This window comes from Mastigoproctus giganteus, chromosome 10 (assembly GCF_048544385.1).
Source record: "Mastigoproctus giganteus isolate SK-2022 chromosome 10, ASM4854438v1, whole genome shotgun sequence".
NCBI lineage: Eukaryota > Metazoa > Arthropoda > Arachnida > Uropygi > Thelyphonidae > Mastigoproctus > Mastigoproctus giganteus.
This window is the reverse complement of record NC_143584.1, coordinates 133,926,082-133,947,961: the sequence shown is the minus strand read 5'-3', so window position 1 is coordinate 133,947,961 and position 21,880 is coordinate 133,926,082. Positions and strand designations below refer to the sequence as shown.

General features: G+C 39.0%; 1 protein-coding gene across 1 annotated transcript; it reads right to left on the bottom strand.

Moving 5' to 3' along the window:
* Nucleotides 1-1,876: 1,876 nt before the first annotated feature.
* On the bottom strand, nucleotides 1,877-21,624 carry LOC150079293 (protein deadpan-like). The gene is made up of 4 exons (XM_090382237.1): nucleotides 21,353-21,624; nucleotides 6,305-6,400; nucleotides 4,513-4,603; nucleotides 1,877-2,932 (listed from the first exon to the last, which is right to left on the bottom strand). Exons 1-4 carry the CDS (start codon nucleotides 21,398-21,400, stop codon nucleotides 2,193-2,195), a joined length of 975 nt encoding a protein of 324 aa, XP_090238363.1. The 5' UTR covers nucleotides 21,401-21,624; the 3' UTR covers nucleotides 1,877-2,192.
* Nucleotides 21,625-21,880: the final 256 nt, after the last annotated feature.

The window sequence follows — 21,880 nt, the reverse complement described above, 5'->3', positions numbered from 1 at the left end:
CAAAATGAGAAACTCGCCGTGTTTTCCCAAGATTTGCGGTATCTAATGAGTGTGTTAATTAATGTTTCGAAAGAGAAAAATTTGGGTTTATTGCGTTGCTGGTTATAATGTCCATTCTTTTCATTCTAAATATGAATTTATTCCTGTTTTCAATAGATGAATTACAGAGAGGATGCAATGCAAAACTACCTAATATAAATTATAAAAAGCTGTTTTATTTAAGAAATAATTAGCTAATAAATTTTTTATAGGTCTGTTAGTTTGATTTACTATAACAGATTTGATTTTTAGGGTTTTATGATAACTGAATTTCCTCCATATAAGATCCAAGCCATCTATCTTTTTTGTCATTAATTTGTAGTTCTTAACTCCTCTAACTGAGCTTTGTGAGTCTGCAAACAAACCGTTTCCTTTGACAGTAGTTATTTCTTTAAGTAGATTCCACACTGGATCACTGCTTGTCGCCAGCGGTTCTTTATTTGAAGATTCATAATATTCGATGAATCCTTACTGATAACCTAGTCGAGAATATTTCTTTCCCTTGGCATTTCTAACATGCTGATGCAAGAAGTTGTCATGCAGACATGTCCGACTACTATGTAAGTGACCAGTCCACAAGTTACAGTTTGTTTCTAGACAATTCAGGTACTCCATAATTTCGAATGCCCCACTCTAGTTGTCTGTATGGTTGTTCAGTGTACTCAGTAGGTCCATACACCCTCGTAACATCATCATGGTGTGTAACACACTCTTCTCATTTTTGATTTCCCCGTCTGGATGTTTCAATATCTACTGGATATACTTGGCAATTAAAAACATTAACCCCTCTATATAGGAAGAACACCATGTTTCTGATATTCCTATGGTATCCGCATTTGTTGACTTGACCAATATCCCGAATTCATCAAATTTATTAACTACACTCTACCATTAGTGTGAAAACATGTGAGCGTCTGTCTCTTCATTTTCTTTCTGATTCTGACACATCCCATGTACTTGCTTCACAGCAATGCTTTCTTCAGAATTTTTACTTTCATATATAGTTAGTTTCAGTACTCTGCCCCCCCCCCCTGTTCAGCATTAGCCAATTTCACGTTTCGTTGCATTAGTGTCGAAAGATCCCAGTAGGCACTGTTCTTTCTCTAATTTCGAAGTCAGTAATATCCGTCTCAATAGGACTGTTAGAAGCAGCGCAAGGATCTAATCCACCTCTTTTTATCGGCCATTAATCTGTCCCTCCCTGAAAGCTAAAAATTTTGGAAAACATGTAACTCAGCCTAAATAACGTCAGCACCTCCTCATCTTCAAGTGTGTCCCGTTCTTACAAAATTTGCTAAAAAAAATTCTTTTTCAATGAGACTTGCACAGTTTCTTCAGGTTAGAACTAAATTTCCCCTTAACATGCCTGGGTAAAATTTCAAATATGCGTACATTGTCCAAACTCGTGATCTTTTCTCAACATCACCTAATAACTTTATTAATTATTATTTATTTATTATTTTTATTTTTTATTTTTTTTTGGCTGGTGCAGCATAAGTCATCGGCTTCCTTGCACCATGTGGCCTTTGCTAAACTCCGAACTATGACACATTGGTACTTACACATATTAGAATATTACTTTTTTTTACCTTAAAAGATAATTATTCTATGATATATTTTATTATACAATATATTCCCTGTTTGTGACAAAAAAAACCAAAAAAAACCGGTTTTATGTCCTTCCCTTGCAGTCAGGTGCAAGGAAATTACCCCCCCCCCCCCCCCAGAATTGAATGTGACAATCCTGATTTAATTTTTTCAGGATATTAACTCTTTTCTTCAGGTTATATTCATGCATATTGCGGTAATTTTAAAAGGTTCAAGAAATGCTACAATATAAAAGATATAACTTTATTGAGCTGTCGGTGCAAGAACCGCATATTAGGCAACAGCAGATATGTTTGATGTGAGTGTTTGTGGTGGATTTTCCAGTAAGTTTCAGAGAAAAAGAGTTCTATCATTTGTAATGACAATGCAATTAACATTCCAAAGCCCCTTTCTCGCTTCAGAAAGGCAATAGGACGGACGAATGGATGGATGCTCAGTATTGGACTTCCTTCTACACAGCTATTTTAAACTAGTTGCGCAGCAGAATTGGCAAGGCGAGAACCGAGTTTTTAAAAGAGATTTCGATGAGGCACGTGCCCGGTTGCTTACCACGGCCTCCACACAGTTCCGCCCGAATGGCACTCGCCTCTATTTTCTGCTAACGGATCGTGATTGAGAGGACTATTTGGCGGCTCGTGACTGTTCGGCCTCATGACGTAATCTTCGCTGCTGAGCTCCGACAGTTCGCTGGAGAGAGGACTCGGTGACCTCCCTCCTCCTCCCGAGTGGCCCGCAACAATGAGCACACGATTTTTTTGAGCTTGTTCGTGCAAACTGGAACCCACTTCCTTGGATGAGTCTTTGCATATTAAGCCGAAGGCACTCACGGGGCACGAGGCGGTACTGCTCAGGCAGTCAGTGCTGACAGTTACGTGACTGGGAAGGATCAACGCAAGGTCACCGTTAGGAAGCCGCCGTGGCAGAAGACGCAGTTCGCTAACGTCTGTCTGGACGGGAGATGGCGAAATACTCTGTTTACTAGAAACAGGTGGCGAAGATAAGGGGCTTCCTGCAGAATCGCTGTTGCTTTCATTTCTCTCGAATGAAGTTTGAATTCGCGTTACGGGTGATGCAGGCTCCACCTCGTTAGGATCGTCCATAGTAACAAAGCCTCGTCCAAGCTCCGAAATGTCGTTTACTCTTCTCGCTAGGTGATGACCCAAGCGCTCTCTCACCTCTGATCGTACACACTCCGTTACCGCAAGAAATGCCTCCACTTCTCTGGCACACTCTTGGAATCCCACCCGGAACTTGTTCTTGAGATGGGGATCGCCGAGCAAATTCGCTGAAATGAGACAGAAAAGAGCTTACAGTCAATTTATGTACTCCTTAAAAATGTGGACAATCCTGAATGTTTGCAACTGTTGTTCCTATGGTTTCTGGAATTCCAACTGATGGTCTGTTTGAGAAAATTTACTCCCAAGTGAAGGCAAACTTTTAGGATTGTCCGTAACATTGAAATGTGATTTATCAATCTTTTCGGCTTAGTTCTAAAAAAAAAAAACGAGTGCTTTTATCTAGTACACATTATCAAAACCGTTCTTGAACACCAGTTTGTTCGCGATATTAGCATACAGTTTGGCATCTACAAAGATAAATTATATACCATTAAAGTCTCAACCGGGAATTGAGTTTACGATATTAACCATAATTTAATGACTTCATTTTTGAATACGAACTTAAGTAATTGATGCTTTTGCAGAAATTGCCACCATTGCAAGTTAAGGTATTAAAGCACTATAATAGCACGATAACAGTTGAACCAGGAGTGTAATGGATAATGGTTTCCTGGGTATATGTCATCAAATCCAAACGAATGTGCCCCACCACAACTATTTCACGATTCTTTGAGCAGAAAAATTGAACGAAGTGATAAATAAAAATGCATGTCATCAGGAAGAGAATTTATTGATTAAATAAATTAGCCACTTAGTATTAAAGTGGAACCTTATTATTGACCTTTATATTACTCATTTAATTTTAAAATAAAATACTCTTGAAATATATTTGAGAAATGTGTGCTGGTAAATGTTAAGAGTTAATAAAGAACTTAGTACTATTTTAAAAAAAAAACATATGCAAGCCAATACTTTAAATAATCGTCCCAAGCGATATGCCAACTTGTACATTATAATATACTGTACAGTAAAAAACGTATGAATGTAAGAATAGACAATTTTGCCATTTTGTGTACAATAATTGTTGCAACAGAATAAATATAGAGGGTAAATTAAAGCTGCAATCCAAAAAATGAATGGCTAGTTTCACTTCAAAATACTATAGCCATTCAAAGAAATTACTAAGGTGGATAGCGAACGGTGATTGACCATCTCAAATTTGGCTCCGACATTGCACTTGACTAACCTTGAGGAGCACCTGTCAAGGTGAAAACGATTCTTCAGGCATGAATAACTTTTGACTGCTCTTGAAGTAATCGTGGATTTATACGCTTAACATTTTATTTTTAATTCGGAATTCTCGGTTCTCTGCGACATCTTTTTCACTGCAGTCACCTGCTTTTGCATCGAGCGGTTCTTTCTTTCCTAATTAGCCAAAATATTCCTTTAAAGGGAAGGTACTGGATGAGATTCCAGTACTGTAGTTCTTTTGCAGCGAGCGGGGAAAAGGTTGACTCCAGCGTATAAGTGAAGGGAAACTACTTTGAAATGGGGTTGGAGTTGTAGCTCATCACCTGATACAGCTGGATGTAAAACTCTTGTCGATTGCTTACACATTTACGGTCTAAAACTATCTCCACCGGACAAAATACAATAGTTTTGTATCAACCATTATTGCACCTGGATATGGAATGTTTAACTGAAATTCATGGAAATCTTATCCCCGAATGTGGTTAAATGTACCTACCTGTTCTTCTCTGACGGTGCAGATCTTGAAGGTGTCGAACTGCCAACTCCAAAATATCAGCTTTCTCCAGTTTCGAATGTCGCGGGGAATGCTGGAAATTAAAAAAATGATATTACTGCAGTAAGAGATTTTCTTTTTCCTGTGTTTATTATTCCATTTAACAAATCTAAATCTTCAAGTATAACCTGTATCAAAAACCCTCTCCCTTCCAGTTTTGATTCCCTCAATAAGGTTGCACAGAATAATCTCTAAAGTAAATCGCACTAGAATATTTGTCACGGTTAGGTATTTTCATGTCATTTCTAATTTATTTCATAAGTAAACACATAATTTTGAAATACTGTATATATTGCCAGTTGCTGTTGTCCAGATTGTATGGTCTTTTCCACACCGAGTGGAAAAGGCCCGAGTTGTATAGGCATAATGACGTGCGTGACAACGAGCCAGTATATCTATTGTTAATCACATTTGGAGACTACTGTTTTAGCAGATATACATGTCTGTAGACGAACATCGGTATGTAGTTGTCTCTTACTTGGTATTTATTAAATTTGAGTAAAACAATAATTCTAGGTACATGAATGCCTGATATGGTAATCGAAGGACACATTTAGTTATGGAAAAATACATTGTGTGTGTAGATGATGCACAGGGCGCACTCTACTTTCTCCAGGTTTGAAGTAGTTAATCATTTCCAACCCTGATCGTGAACTCTCTAGAATATTACCTCTTGTGCTATTAAAAGTGAATCTATTTTGGTGTAATGTCTGCAATACAGACTACCTCCAAGGGTCTGGTTACTCTTAAAGTGTATCTTCCACGTCACCTTTGCTACGTAAAAATCTATTCAAAAATGGTTTAATCCTGGTTTGTATACTCTCTGCTTATAGGGAACATATTCTATAGCCTATAACAAAATGGGAGTGGGACCAACCAAGCGCTGTCTGCGCTTGTTGGTCCCACTCCCATTTTGTTATAGTCATATCATAACCATTTAAAAAAACTTGTGGAGCTCCTGTTTCGCACTCAACGCACTTCCTCCCCATTTTCTCGGCTCTGACTGCCATCAATGCTTAGATATACGACAGAACCTTCTTGCCTCCACCGGTTTCTTTGTTACAGAAACTGAAGTGGACCCATTGGAGTTCCAGAGGATATTTTTAGTTTCTGTAAGAATCTGTTGGTCATGTCTTTGGAGATACCTTCTTAGCGAGGAGTCATGCTTACATTGGCCTTTGGCCCGTGAGGAATTATATCTTTTACAAACACACACACTGTTTTTTTGCTGGCTCCTTCGGGAGAACTGTATATATTGCGTTTTCCATAAATGGACCTTTAGCCATTTGAGAGAGGATTGGGGGTTCCTTGGTTACTTACAGGTTTATCCTTTGCCTTCCTGCGAATTTGGGATTTTAATTGTCCTATCCATTTGGTAGGATAATACGTGTATTGAGAAGTTTTCCTGGTGGCAAAGAAGACCGAAACAACTAAATAACCATATTGCGCAACTATACACATTTTTGGTCATTGCACCGAGATATGTATCGTCAGAATACACCACGGCGGAATTTAAATAACGTTTCAATTCCGCCCTACATAAGATACCACACATATAATTTACGCCACAATTAGCATCTTTTTCAAATGAAAAACAAAACGCATGTGTTGAAGAGTACAAGATTTTCAAGCTCCCGACATCGCATGCTATTCGCAGATCGGGCGCGCATATTACCCAAAAACACATTTGAAATAATAATTGGATATTTCAGTGTTTGACAACTTTAAAACTTACCTCAGGTTTTGAGTTATCAGTCAGCAGCGATTTCAGTTCGGTCAGACTTTGATTGATCCTAGCACGTCGTCGTTTTTCCATAAGTGGTTTGGACACCTGGTGGTAGAAAAGAAAATTAATCTAGTAGACTCGAATAGAAGCAACACTTCGAGTAAGAAATTATAAAATATATTCCATAAAATATTTACAATTGCTTCTTGGGGATGCTAACGGGCAGAATTTTTTCCCTTGATGTGAGGGGAGCGCCCACGTTATTAGGTTAACTCTAAGTTTAGTTACAAGTTTCTTTTAACTCAAGGAACTAATTAGCATATTTCTATACATATCAGCACTCGACCATACCGCAATATCTTTCCTCATTGAAATCCTCAAAAAGCACCGCCACATTCTCTGGGAAGTTAATTGCCCTCCTGCCACGGCATCTCTACTGACATTTTTCATTCATTCATTCATTTATTAATTACACAAAATATAGTCTCAACATTATGTACATAAAAGTATATACATGATTTATATACAAGATATATTTACATATAATTATATGCTCTGACAAACATTAAACTCTCGTGTGTGTGTGCAAGTGTGTTCTTATTCAGGGTAGCTCCCAGGCATAAGCCCAAATCTACCTTGAGAACTTGGGAATATATAGTCTTTACAAAGCAGTCCTTAAAAAGTATGTTAAATTACTTGAGTCTGATTTTACTGTAGCGCTATTCGCACTTGAAATCCCGCACCCACTGGAGGTAGTGCAATACCAGTGAGTGCCAGCAATCCCGCGCCCCGGGTTGCCCATACCAGGGAGCCAGCAGGGAAAAAAAAAATAATAATAATAAAAAAAAAAAAAAAAAAAAATATATATATATATATAATAAAACAACAAAAATATTCAATAGTCTGGATGGCACAACTATAAACTTCAAAAATCACAGTTCAACTGAATATTTCCTCAGCTGCTGTTTCACATGCACTGGAACCTCCAAAACCAATAACGGTGCTATCCAGCAATCTCCAACTGTACGCCATGGATAATAGACGCTTTAGACCACCAGACCCGACGCAATGAATCTGATCCAGCACGGCAGAATCCAGAATGGAGTATTCATGATTGCAGCACAAAAGACAACCAACCAGAGCACCAGACCCAACACCATGAATCAGGTCCAGCACCCCAGCCGCCAGCCAGATGTAGAAACCAATAGTGAAACTCCATGAAGACAATTAAGACACTAGGTTTGCCTCTGAAGAAAGGCTCTGAGAACAGTTCTTCTTGCAAAAACAGCAGCTGAAAACTCCTGAAATAAATTAAAACAGTCACGATTTGCAATAAGCAAATGCACTGTATCAAATGATAAGTCAGGAATATGCGCCATCAAAATCCGCCTTTGGTCTTCATACTCCCGACATAAAAAAATTACATGCATCCAAGTCTCCTGCTAGCCACATGTACAGAAAGGATCTGTCTCCAACCCTCTCTCATATAATTTGGCCCTAAGTGAGCTGTGTCCTGTTAACAAATAAGAAGTGTACATAGAAGGCGTAAACCAAGATGCCACGGTTTTTGCCAATGCATAGTTCACCTGGGGAATATATTTCCTCGTCACAGCTCCAACATCACCACTTTCCCATCTGGTCTGCCATAAATCCATTAATTTGTTCCATATTCGTTGTTTTTCTTCTTTAATATTCAGAAGCATAACAACCAATGCGTGGTTTTATCGTGAATCGAGAATTCTGCGAGGCTCCTCATATTCGATACACTGTCCGCAGCGCAACGTTTTCTCTTTGGACGCTCATAATAAGTTCCTGGCATACGCTGATGACCTCTTGATGTTTGTAGCACTACACGACAGACTGTATCCATCTAAGAAAAGAATGCCCCACAGTTTTAATTGATAAACCTCGGTCTCAGCCTTGACAGTTACAAAACAGCCCAAAGGCCTCTTATTAAAAAAAAATCTTATATATCCAACTGGGCGGTTTCACATACAAAAAAAAATTAGAGAGCCATGAAGATCGAGGAATAACGCGGGGCGAACAATCTTCTTCTCGCATTTCTGTGCATCGAAAATAGAGACGCTAGTTGTTTTATGCTTTAAAGATCTCACGGCAGTGAAGATTTTCTTTTCAAAAAAAGAGTACATCTACCGATGCTTTAGACCAATAACAGTTTAGCCCCTCCCCCTACATGGTTCTCTGCCCTCTCCCTTATTTGTTGTTGTTGTGTTTAACGACACAAAGGCTACTTGGGCCATATTGTGTCTTTCTAATGGTGAATATTCAATAATAACTATATTTTATGATATATTCCTATCCGGTTTAGGAAAGTAAATAGTTCTTTTTTATTAGGATCATCTCCCAGAATCTGCATTAAATTTATTGATCTCTGCATATTAGTAATTGATTTAAAAGTGTCTAAGCGGATGTTTTGAAATCGGGGACAGTCCACTAACAAATGGCGAATGGTCAGTTGTACTTGGCATGATGTACATTGTGGAGCGCTGTCATTAGTTAATAGATAGAGGTGAGTGAGATGAGTATGCCCAATCCTTAGCATTCCTAAAATTGTTTCTTCTCGTCTGCTTTTCTGGAAGCTGGAGTGCCACAGCTTTGGTTCTGGTTTTATTTGGTACAATTTATTTCCTGGATGGCCTTTCCAGATTAATGACCAGCTATTATAACATGCTTTACGGATAATATGTTTATAATCAGTATATGGAATTTGAAAAGTTTGCAGAAGAGTATTATCTGGTTGTTTGGCTGCAAGATCTGCTCTTTCATTTCCTGCTATCCCAGAATGACCTGGAATCCAGCAGAAAGTGACAGTTTGGTTTGACTCATTACACACAAGTAATTTAGAATGGATTTGTTTTATTACAAGGTGAGAGGAGTTGGTATTACTATTTATGGCAGAGACAGCACTGAGTGAGTCAGTGTATATTAAGGCAGACGAAATTAGAAGTTGAGTAATGTGACCTAGAGCCAAGTTAATAGCATAAAGCTCAACAGTGAAGATACTGCATCCTATGGGTAATGAGACAGAAGCGGTGAATGATGGAAAAATAGCTGCAGCGCCTACTTGGGTCTCAGTTTTTGATCCGTCTGTATAGATCTTACTGGCCTGTGAATTGGAAGCAGAGTGAGTTTCATGTAATTGTGCAATATTGAAGGGACACAAGGTGTTCTTTCCCCACTGTTGGAAATAGTCATCGTAAATTGCAGGGATATTTGTCCACGGTGGATCAGGCGGTGTTATGTCCCGATATATATTGCCGATCTCAATATTCCACGTTTGAGTTAGTTCTTTAAGTCTAAGTGCAGCAGGTCTGTTTTCATTTGGTTTACTGTTGTAAAATGAGTCCCATTCGGTATTGTAACGACATCTCCAATTCGGGTGAGAGGGAAGACTGCGGATTTTTGCGGCATATATCAAAAGCAATGTTTTCCTCCGAAGATGTAAGGGAGGTTCATGGGCTTCAATGTAAAGACTCTGGACTGGAGAGGTTCTGAAAGCCCCTAGAGAAACTCGAAGGGCACTGTGCTGGATGGTATTTAATCGCTCTAAGGTACTCTTCCTTGCAGAGTCATACACTGGAGAACCATAGTCCAAGCGGGACCTGATGAGAGCTCTATAAATATGGATAAGAGTATGCCGATCAGCGCCCCATGACATAGATGACACACACCGAAGATTATTCAATTTCTTCAAGCAGATGGTTCGGAGATAGGCCACATGTGCTTGAAAGTTCAGTTTTCTATCTAGTATCAGGCCAAGAAAGCGGACAGTGTTAACCAGAGGAACCGACACATTTTTTATCTTTAACTCAGGATCAGGATGAAATGACCGGAGTTTGCAGAAATGAGTGGTAGTGGATTTCTGTTCAGCAAGATGGTATCCATTGCGTAAAGTCCACGATTCTATTCTGTTTAGAGAAATTTGTAACTGTCTTTCGATAGAATTCATATTTTGTGATTGGCACTATATGGTGAGGTCATCTGCATACATATATACTTCAATAGTTTTTGGAAGATCTTCCAGTATATTGTTGACCCTAATTGCAAATAGCGTTGGACTCAGTATTGAACCCTGTGGGACACCCTCTTCTTGAATATGAGATATTGATAGGAAGTTTTGATATCTGACTTGAAAGGTACGTAACTTTAAAAAGTTCTGAATAATTTGAGGTAGATAGCCTCTCAACCCTAATTGATGCATATCCTTGATAATACCATGACGCCATGTGGTGTCGAATGCTTTCTGAATATCCAGGTTGACCATAACTAAATGTTGTCTCCTGATGAAGGCGTTACGTATGTTAGATTCAATTTTGACAAGTAAATCTAGGGTGGACCTGTTTTTGCGGAAGCCATATTGGTGGTCAGAAAGCAGATTTTGGGAGTCTACAATCCAGGTGAGTCTCTTATGCACCATCCTTTCGAAGATCTTGCCCAAACAGCTTGTCAATGATATTGGTCTGTAATTTTGAACTTGAGAAGTATCTTTTCCTGGTTTTGGTATTGCACAAATATATGAATGACGCCATGAGAGAGGATATGTGTTTTCTGAGAAGATCCTGTTATAAAATAGCAATAGTGTGTACAGATCAGCTTCACACAGATGTTTAAGCATTCTGTAGTGAATGCCGTCTGGTCCTGCTGCACTATTTGGAGATTTACTCAAGGATTCTTTGAGTTCAGCTATAATAAAAGGCTGGTTATATGGGAGTGGGAGATTAGTGGAAAAATTTAATTTTTTTCGTTCTTCATTAGTTTTAATTCTCTGAAAAGTAGTCACATAAGTGGTAGAGGCGGAAGTATTATAGAAGGATTCTGCTAAAGCATTTGCGATGTCAGTAGGAGAGGATAGGTCCTGCCCATTCCACTGTATTATTGGAGACTGTAACGGTAGAAATTTTCCATTCAGAGCTTGTATTTTTTTCCAGATAATCCGAGTGTCAGTATTTTTGTTAATAGTTGAGGCGAATTTAATCCAGGAGTCACGTTTTGCTTTTTTCCTAATTTGTCTTGCTTTGGCTCTTAGTTTTTTGAAAACTATAAGGTTGGCGGTAGTGGGGAATTTGCGAAATTGTTTCCAAGCACGGTTTTTTTCTACTTTCGCGATGGTACAATCTTGATTCCACCAATGGTTTTGGTGTACCCGCTTGCTCTGTTTGGATCTTGGAATAGAAATTTCGGCTGCTGATAATATATGGCTGGTAATGTGTTCGGTTACGTCATCAATATGCTGTTGCTGTACATACTGTTTGTTTAGTAGGACACAAGTAGAGTAGTTTTTCCAGTCTGCTTTGTGGAAATTCCAAGATAAATGGGCTTTCGGGCATGATACGACCTGTGATACGACCTGTTGGAGAGCCAGTGTTTAATACAGTCAGATTATGATTATCTAAGAATGTTTCAATTAATTGGCCTCTCTTATCCATAGTGGAGGATCCCCATAATGGATGGTGACCGTTGAAATCACAGAGTAAACAGATAGGAGGTGGTAGTTGTGTTAAAAGGCTGTCAAGTTCAGTCTGGGAACAAGGATAATTAGGTGGTATATAAACAGATGCAAGAGTTAATGATATTTCCATTGCTATCCGAACTGCTACCACTTCTGGGGAGGTTACTAGTTGGAGATGTCTTGATGGCATGATAGTTTTCACAAGAATACCTACCCCTCCACGAGAAGAGTCAGAATCCCTGTCTCGCCTAAACATAGTATAGTTTTTGAATTTGAGTGAAACTTTTGGTGATAAAAATGTTTCCTGTAAGCATACTCCTAATGGGTTAATTCGTATGAGTAAATCATTCAGGTCATCTATATTACTGCGTAGTCCTCTGCAGTTCCATTGAAGGAATTTGTTCATTGATTGGGTTTATTTGAGGAAGATTGATCTGACTGTTTTTTCTGAGGTTTCTGTCTATTTTGTTTTGATTTTTCATTTCTGGGAAAGGTTGGGCGTCCTGTGTCCATGGTATCATTGGCATGTAGTTCTAGTACTCTGTCTTCGTCCTCTGACTGAACCTCCAACTAATTGTACGTTAGCAGTTTTGGCCCAGGTGGCAAATGAAATGTTTGGTTCTATGGAGACATCTGTTTGAGTTGAAATTGACCGGCTATTTTTAGTGACCGATGCGTATGATTGGCTAGGCATGGTTAACAGAATTTGCTTCCTTGCTTCTGGGTATGTGACTTTATGCTCCACCTTATATTTCTGGATTTGTTTGCCTGTTTTCCAAAGGTCACATGCTTTAGAAAAGGCAGGATGGCTTCCTTTACAGTTAGGGCAAGTAGGAGTGGTAGCTGTACAGTCACCTTGGGGATGCTCCTTAGAGCCACAAATAGGACACACAGCATCGCCTCGGCATGCCGTCTGAGAATGGCCATACTTTTGGCACTTAAAGCAGCGAATGGGATTTGGGATGTAGGGCCGAATCTTGCAGTTTAAATAACCTGCTTTAACAGAAGATGGAAGAGTCGGAGTGCTAAATGTCAAAATGATGGACCCTGGTTGGTAGTAGGTTGCCATCTTTTTTGATCATTATTCTCCGCGCATGAGTCACTTTTTGTTCCCTGAGTTCTTGTATTATCTGTTCTTCTGACACAGATAGCAAGTCCCATTCGCTGATAACGCCTCTAGAAGTGTTAAGGGTGTTATGGGGCGTAACTGACACTGGAATACTGTTAAATGATGTTAACTTTAACAGCTTCTCTGAGTGAGTTGTCTTAGAAGTTTTAATTAGAAGGTCTCCAGATTGGAGACGCTTAACCATTTTAGGAGATCCACAAACCGATTCCAAACATTTCTGAATAAGAAAAGGTGATAATTTGCCAACAGGTTGCGTGGATAACGAGTGCATTATAAGAAATGCCGGCACGTCTTTATTCTGATTTTCCGTCCTTAGTCGCTTTGGACGATTGGAGTCATGGTCAATGTCAGGAATTTCTGACCTTGAGCTCGAGGGCTCTAACAGTGGATAGTTACTTATATCCATGTCGGCTCCTTTTGGCCCTGGGGGTTTGTCTTTACCACCCAGGTTACCGGCCCCGCCACGGGGAGGCAGGAGCAGTGCCACGAGGTGACCAAGCGGCTATTAGTTGTATTAGTAATAAAGAAAACGAAACAGAAAGGTTTCTTTCCTCTCTGGGCCTTTGCCTACTTCTTGTAGAACTAAAGAGCTACTTAAATATAAAATGAGAAAAAACGGTATTCAGAAATAAACAGAATATATACAATGGCAAAAGCTCTTTAGATAGCTCGCTTTGGAAAACGCACTGAGATCGCTTGGCCACGGAACGCTTGGCACCCGGAGCCTCCCTTATTTCAAAAGTATCTGAACATATACTGTGGCGTGAGTAACCTTGAGCGAGCTTGTTTTCCTCCCAATTATAATGGATTATGTGAATAATAATAATGAAAAAGGGTGCACTACTAGTCAATTAAGAACCATGCTTTATTTCAATACATCAGCATATTCAACTAGTTAGGTAGTGTGCGTTACATTTCAAGCGCAGTCGATTTTTATTTCTTTAACTGCATTTTTTTCTTTTCTGTAATTAATTAGCTCACAACGTAATATTCACTCAGTTTTGTAATACTTTATTTTCTTCTCGACTTTTAATAAAAATTGAAATGCGACGTGTTTATTGTAATAAAATAAACAAACGCAAGATGATCGTTGCATGCAGTTAACATTTCTGTAATTTACTTTACTTATTTCCTTCTGAATTTTGATAACAGCTATTTTACGTTTCTGCCCTGATTAATATAATAAGCAAATACTTAATAATTAATGATTTGTATATTTAGGAAAGTGACAACAAAAAAGGAAACACTTATTTTTTGGGTATCCGCCCATTGCCGATGCATTCCTCCAATCACCGCATGGCAACAAACAGTATCAAGTACTTCAGCTACAATACACGGTATATGGATAGTCTAGGTGATATGTATGAAAAGAAAATAATTGCTGGATTTCTTATTCGATTCGGGATGGGTTGAAAAACCTTTTTAAAAGAGCCAAATATAAAATTTCATGAAAATCCATTTACTGGGAGCCGAGTTATTACACGCGGACAGACAAACAGACATGGATACAATAGGCAGTGTATGCAAACCATAATAATCAAAAGACATCGTAACTAATCAGCAAATTGTACGTTTCGTCACTGCATATCTGGTAAAGGTCTACCTATCTGATAAGACCAGCCGAATTAGTTGGGAACGTATTATAACACTGCAGTTATTTGAGATGCATATTTCGACATGGGTCTTTATCAGCACTCGAATTCTGGAATAGCGAAAAGGGGGAGGGGGGAATATAGGAAGAGAGTATCCAGTAGTCGAGTACTGTATATGGTTTGACCAAATGGCATGGCGTTTTCCTAGAGTCCGCTCAATAAGTAACTTTTTTTTTTTTTTAATTCTGGATAACAGTTATTGAGGGTGCTTATGTAATCTAAATTTAGGAAAGAGAATATTATTTCCCACCGCCGATTGCTTTTCGCCCCTGCCACTGATTAGCAATCAAAATTAATGGATGTGCGCAAGTCGCGTTACTATCAAGACAGGTGTGACCTAATTTTTTTTCACTACGGTATACGAAGAGCCGATAACAATCTATATTCTACACACTCCCTAAAGATACTTTACACCCGTGTACACAGGGTATGACTGAATACGAACACGATGACGCATTACTGAAACACGAGAACGCTAAACCACGCCCAAATCATCAAACATCGGAAGCAATTGCAATGATGGGCTGTTCTTTTCCCTTCGCACGTTTAGTTCTAACCTTATTCCTGCGACTTTTATAGCTTTGGACCTTTCGGATATGCTTCGCGGTAGAAGTTCCCAAAGATTTTATACTTTGCGCCCCCCCACCCCCCAAATATTTCATTAATATCAAGCCAAAAGTGAAAATAAACAGATTTGACAACATTTAGCTATTAGTTTACACATTCTTTTATAAATTAATACGTACTTCAATAAATTTAATTCCAAAGAATGAAATAAAACCAGCACGTACTCCACAATCTGGGAAACTGTGATAATGTTTTCAATCGATCGGATGATACAATGATTTTGAAAGTCTGTAGAAAGTAAGGGGACGATAGAAAAATTGCAAGAAATTCGAACCAGGGAAATTATTATTATTTATTTATTATTTTTTTCCATACATACGTGTATCACATAGGCCATCCATATACCGCAGCACTGGATATTGATTGTTGCCATGAATGAGCAGTATGGCGGATGCGCATAAGCGTAAGGTTGGTTCGCGCATCAAAATCGTTTTTTTTATCATGAATTATTAATATTTGCTAAGTGCTTGAAATGTAATGCACTGCGTACGTTAATTAATTGTTTGTGGTAACGTTGGACTCTATTTTGCAATATATGCATCAGTGATTTCTGTGATTTATAGAAGCGAAAAATAAATATAGTTATCTCCTTATCGATTAATTGCTAAAATTATAACTTTATAGAAAACTTTGATTTTACCTTCTCTAAACTTAGCCGTTCTGCTGAATTACAACTGCATAACGTTTATTATTCTTCTCCCATATATGTTTTTTTTTTTTTTTTTTAAATCCTCTTTTCTCTCTGTATTTATGTATCTGTTAACATCGACATGATTTTCAGGAGTCTTGCATGAAAATACACACGAAGCGTACACGGACTGTCAAAAGCAGTGGTTTTCAACCGGGGTGCCGCAACAACATTCCAAGGGTGCCACGTAATTTGGGTTTAAGTTAACTGAACTTATTTTATTTGTACAGTATTATGAATTGCAATTTTGTTTATAGTGATATCATTGTAATAACTATCTTATAACATATTTTTTTAATATCACACATACACACAGAGAAAGACAGAGAGCAAATCGGATCGAACAGGCAGAAAACTGAGTATGGGTGCCACAAAATAAAATAATTACTTAGGGGGTCCGTTATTAAAAAAATGTCGAAAACCACTGGTCTAAAGGAACAATACTGTATTAAAATCACATTTCTTTTTAATGAAGTGACGGAATAGATGATGGTTGCTTGCCCATACGTCTCACTTCCGTTCCAAAACATACCACAGGTGTTCAGTTGGATTGATCAGGCGCATTTGGAGGCCAGTCAAAATGGGTGTTCCCTGTGTTCCTCGAACCACTTGAGCACATTGCGGGCCAGATGACAGGTGCATTATGGTCTTGGAAAATTCCGTTTCTGTCCTGGAAAAAATACAACGTGGGCAGGATGCACAATGATCTCCTAATGGCCGGTAGACCTCACGAGTGAAACGTTGGTTCATACGCACCAGGGGTACTAGTTCTTGTCAGCAAAACATTCCCCATATTAAGCAACCGCCGACCGGGCTAGTCGAGTCGGTAAAGTGCCTGCCTGGCAACCTAAAGGCCGCGGGTTGTAATCCCGCCTCGGGCTTGGATCAAAGTACTGCAGAAACCTTGGGAGGTGCATTATGGCCACAGAAGCTGATGCGCCAACAACTACCAAACAAAACAAAAAAATATATATATTAAGCAACCCCCCCCCCCCCCACCTGAATAGTGGGCACCTTGCACGATGGGTCCATGGACTAGCGTTGTTTGCGCCACAGACAAAGGCGCCCTTCGGCGTGTTGCACCAAGTATTTTGACTCACTCGATCAGCCTGGACAAATCTGTTCACTTAGTCGGATTGTAACATTCGAACGGACACACTTTATGAATGTAATAGGCGCATATATACACACACACCAGTCCTCCGGTGTCTAACCAGCGTATTATTAACGCCACAGCATTCGCCGTTGACGATGATCAGCGGTGAGGAGAGAGTCTCTTGGGTCGTTTGCTGTGGAACGCCATACATCTGAGTTTGCGACGTATCGTTATTTGGGATATTGTTCTTGAAGTCTCCATATTGTATTGCGATGCAACTGTCGCACAGTGACCTTCCGTTCAGCCCTTACAAATGCGCTGCACCCTTCGCTTAACACTAACATCCACCTTGCGTAATCCTTTACAGTTCTGTCGGCGGGAGGTGGTTTGACCCATTCGACATCATCCTTTGTACACCTTAAGCACAGTGGGCTGTGAGAAACCGACAAAAAGTGCCGCTTCCGATATGGAAGCACCCGAAGCACGAGTTCCCACAATCATGCCCTTTTGAAACTCCGTGATATCTTTACTACCTCCCATAGCTGCGCTACTTGATCACTTTGACTTGCACGACCAGAGCAAATTACCACTGCTCTAGCGTACGAAATCGTTCGACTTTTTATGCTGCCAGCTAATCTGTCAGTATAAAAATGGATTATGCCAGTATTTTATAGTGGCATAATCCATTACGGATGGGGGTGGTCACAATTCAACGATCACTGACTGTACATATGCGAACGCGCCTGAAAATGGTTGAAAACTTACTGGGCTAGTGCTTATAGTCCTTTATACTTTTGACCTAGCGCCTGTACAGCGATTATAACTTTTTTTCATTCGAGGGGACCCTTGAAGTAAGTACTATTCCCGGTATAAGCCATTTCCATTAGTTGAATAGAGTATTTCGTAATCTGGCAGCACCCCGATTGAGAGCTAGTGGCGTATACAATCTCCTGCAGCTCAATGAATAGCGTCGCTGCTTTTTCACACTGTGAAAAAGGTCTGGACTTAATTCGAGTGGAGCCAAAGTTTAAAATCATTTCCAATGCAACGGGAGATGGTCTTTTTGTCCCTTTCTTTCTGAATTACTCCGCTTCGAGTGAGGGTTAAAAGATTTTTTTTTTTTTTTTTCTCTGCTAGAAACTAGAAACAAAATCTCCCCGAAAAAAAGGCAAAATCGATTAAGAAAAATTATATTCAATTTCCAGACACGACATACTGATTCCCAATGGCTTTCCGGTATCTGGCACAATTTACCAATAGCTAGGGTGACCTCCCGTCCCGGTTAAAAAATATTTATTCAACTGTAAATTTTTTATTGGGCTATTCCATAGAGATTAATTAACACTAACTTCCTAAGGAATTTATAGCTTCCGAATTACTTAATAATAGAATTATACACAAATGTAGAATCTTACTCAAATAATAAATATATTATCATGCTATACTAAATCTCAAACACAGCAGTGCTATCTGTTACACAACCAAGACCCATACGGCACCTGGCAGTCTGCGAACTTTTTCTAACTACCCTCAAAGCAAATATTTTTCATCAAAAAGTATCTATTATTTAAAAATCCACTGGAGAAGGCTTAAAATAATTTTTATTTTCAGCCATGTCAACGAAAAAATTAAAATGCACTTTTAATGAACATCTACGTGCTGTTTAAAAAAACAAACAAAAAACGTGCATATAAAATTATGCACGTTTTTTTAAAATTAAAAATAAAATTAAAAAGGGGGACACTAACGTTGTCCCGGTTTTGTCCAGGATTCCCGGCTTTTCTTCTTTAGAACACGTTTTGTCCCGGTTTTGCTGCAAAAGTATATGGTCACCCTCCCAATAGCCCGCCCGGCGCCGTATTTCGAATATCCAGTACTCCCTGGTTGCCCACTTGCCTTGGCTTTACTTCAGTTCTTGATCAGAATCGAGTAAATACCCAGGCAGGCAGAGACACGCGTGATTTGTACCGACGTTGGAAGAATGTGGTAACTTGACACGCAGTGTCACAGAAACTTGTGTGTTCTCTTCTACGACGAAACTGTCGCGAAATACTGGAATTGTCTGATCTTCATTTACTCGTGGTCAAATATTTCACCAATTTGAGTGAAGACAGTAAATTTCTATAATGGTATGGATGGGTGGGTCCCCATTGATATCAGCAGTGCATTATCCAGTATTTAACACGCATTCCATCACGAATACAAAAAATATCGTAGCTATTTCTGGCTCTGTATAAATGAATGAAGTATAGTAGAGGCATGTGATGCAAGCAGTCATAATAATAATAAAAAATAAAATAAAATTCACACATCCATTCCCTCTAAAAGTATGTCCAGCTCCTCCTTGAATTTATTTAAGCTATCAACTTTCACAACGACAGATGGAAGTTTGTTTCAGCAATCAATTCCGCTGGCTAAAAGCAACTTTCCACACATCTATTAGTTAGAATCACTTTGGTTTCTGGCCTCTGTAGTCCAGTAATTTAGTTCATAATGCAACAAAATATTGTTGCATTATGAATTAAAATAACGAATAGGGAATTTATTTAAAAGTTACAGAATGTTCTGAAAGTGTCCAATTCAATGACACGAGTGCAATTTTTAATGTTTTTCTTCTGGCTTGTTTGAATATTTATTGCTGAATGTTTCTTGGCATTGTAAAAATGAACACTCATTATGCATGGGAAGACCCACGTTACTCACCGCACTGAAGAATGCATTATGTTCACTTAAGCATCTCTGCTCTTACAACGCAACTGTGTTCAACTCCATGTCCAGACACCATGTGCTCTGTATGACCGGTGGATTGTGCGAAAGATGCATAATCCTGTATTTGTATGAGGGAGGGTTTGAAAATAATTTTTTTCGAAGAAAGATTGAGATTAATTTGTTAATTAACGAAAGTTACTTAGAATAATCAAATTTAAATATTATTATTGATATATGCAATATTAAACTACTTAGAATTTATGTTCATATTAAATTCTTTATTTTCTATTTCTAACGATTTTTCAAAAATCACTGCGGTGTGGCACATTTTTCTATTTTCACTGACTTTTTAATTGCTTAGCACAATTGAAAACAAAATTCATCGCGACTCCACTAAAATACCACAGTTTATACACCACAGTGTAGATGGCACTGCCACATCAACAAGTCTTGACCGCTTTTTAATTGAACTCTTACTATTCACCCATTTTAACTTGATGCAGTGCCATGTTGGTCTCCCATATCGTTCCACAAAACGACGAACTTGGGCAGATCAGGTCATTGGATGTTCTGTTAATACTTTGGAACGGCAATATGGGATTAGAGGAATTTAATTAGAGTGCAATTATTAACGTGGATTCGAACATTCCACCGTAATTCTGTATTTTCTCGCAGCCCACTCGAATACAGCCAGCATTATTATTAAGATCTGTTTATTAGTATTGACACTCTGGACTAGCAGGGTGTCTACAAGAAGTATGATGTTTGGATATAGGATTACCTGGGCTTATATAGGGCTTTACATTTATTTGATTCAAATATTCAGCAATTAATTTATTATTGTTAAAACTAGTGTGAGACTGCGAACTAGTTATTTATTTCAATTTACAGGATAGATTAGTTATTTAAAATTTGAGATTATTATTAGCCATATGATGCCTGAGGTTTATGCTGCACCAGCCAAAAAAATTTTTTTCTGAATTACCCCGAGAGAGAGAAAGGGAATCACCAAGTAAAAGAAGAATGATGATATCTTTGTTAATAAAAAGTCACTATCTAGATATAAAGCCATCATGCTCGAATCATTCCTTAGGTGGGCTGACAGTTACTTAATGACCACGTTGTGATTCTTACCGAAAGAAAACACTGGTTATTGGATTATGTTTACCATGGAAAAGGGGCACTGATCCAAAATCTAGAAGGCTCAATGGAAACACATGATTTTGTACAAAGGCATGTTACCAAATATTAAAATATAAAATTACTTGTGTATGTATTAACTTTTGGACTATGTCATTGATATTCATTTAATTCTGGCTGGGCGCGGTATGATTCTCCCAAACCTCCAGTACATCTCAATTCCATTTGAATACTACCAACGTTGCAGATTTCTTATAAAACAATGGGAGAAATAAACCACTAAGATTAGCTGAGCTCAATTATATTGTGGTGTTTGCATTCGTATACGTGTTGTTTCTCAAATTCAGAAAATATTTCAAGGTCACGCAGGAGCATTTACAACAGGCTGACGTCTACCAAAGATAAAAAAAAAGAAGTGTGGTGAAGGATTGGGGTATAAGACATAAAGAAAGGAAGGGAAGTTGTAAAATGGTTAGTTGACCCCCTTAATGTAGCAGGATAAGAATAAGATTACTCCCCCATTAAGGTATCAAGAAAGGGACTCACCCGTCTATCTCCGTGTTTTTTGTCCATCCTTACAGTAGCTGATGGCATCCTCTGTTCACGCTGCGTCTCAGACCATCAGCCCGACACTCACCCACTTCGGCTTGGGTAGGGAAATGCGATCTCGTACAACCTTGCACGCGACTCTTCGGACTGTAGGCGCGTGTGTGCTTTCTAGAAGCGTGACAGTAGAGACCGCAAAGGTGAACAGCATTTCAGGTAAACGCGGGCATCTCAAATTCGAGAGCCGGCTTCCTTGTGCACGTGGACTTGTGAAGAACTGCCTTCGCATGGAGGAAATGAGATTAATCCTTGCGCTTACCTCCACGGGACTGGCTCGTGCTGAGTAGGGCTATCCAATGGGAAAGCAGAAATGAGCAAATGATTGGCCCTCACGAGTAAACAAAGTAAAGTCTGCCGTTCGTTGCGGTCCCCAGCGTGTGTCGCGCGCGATCAAGGCACGTGCAGTCGCGTTCCTCTAGACAAGCTACCTCCCACAGAGACCGTAGGGGGTGAATGGTCTCCCACCAT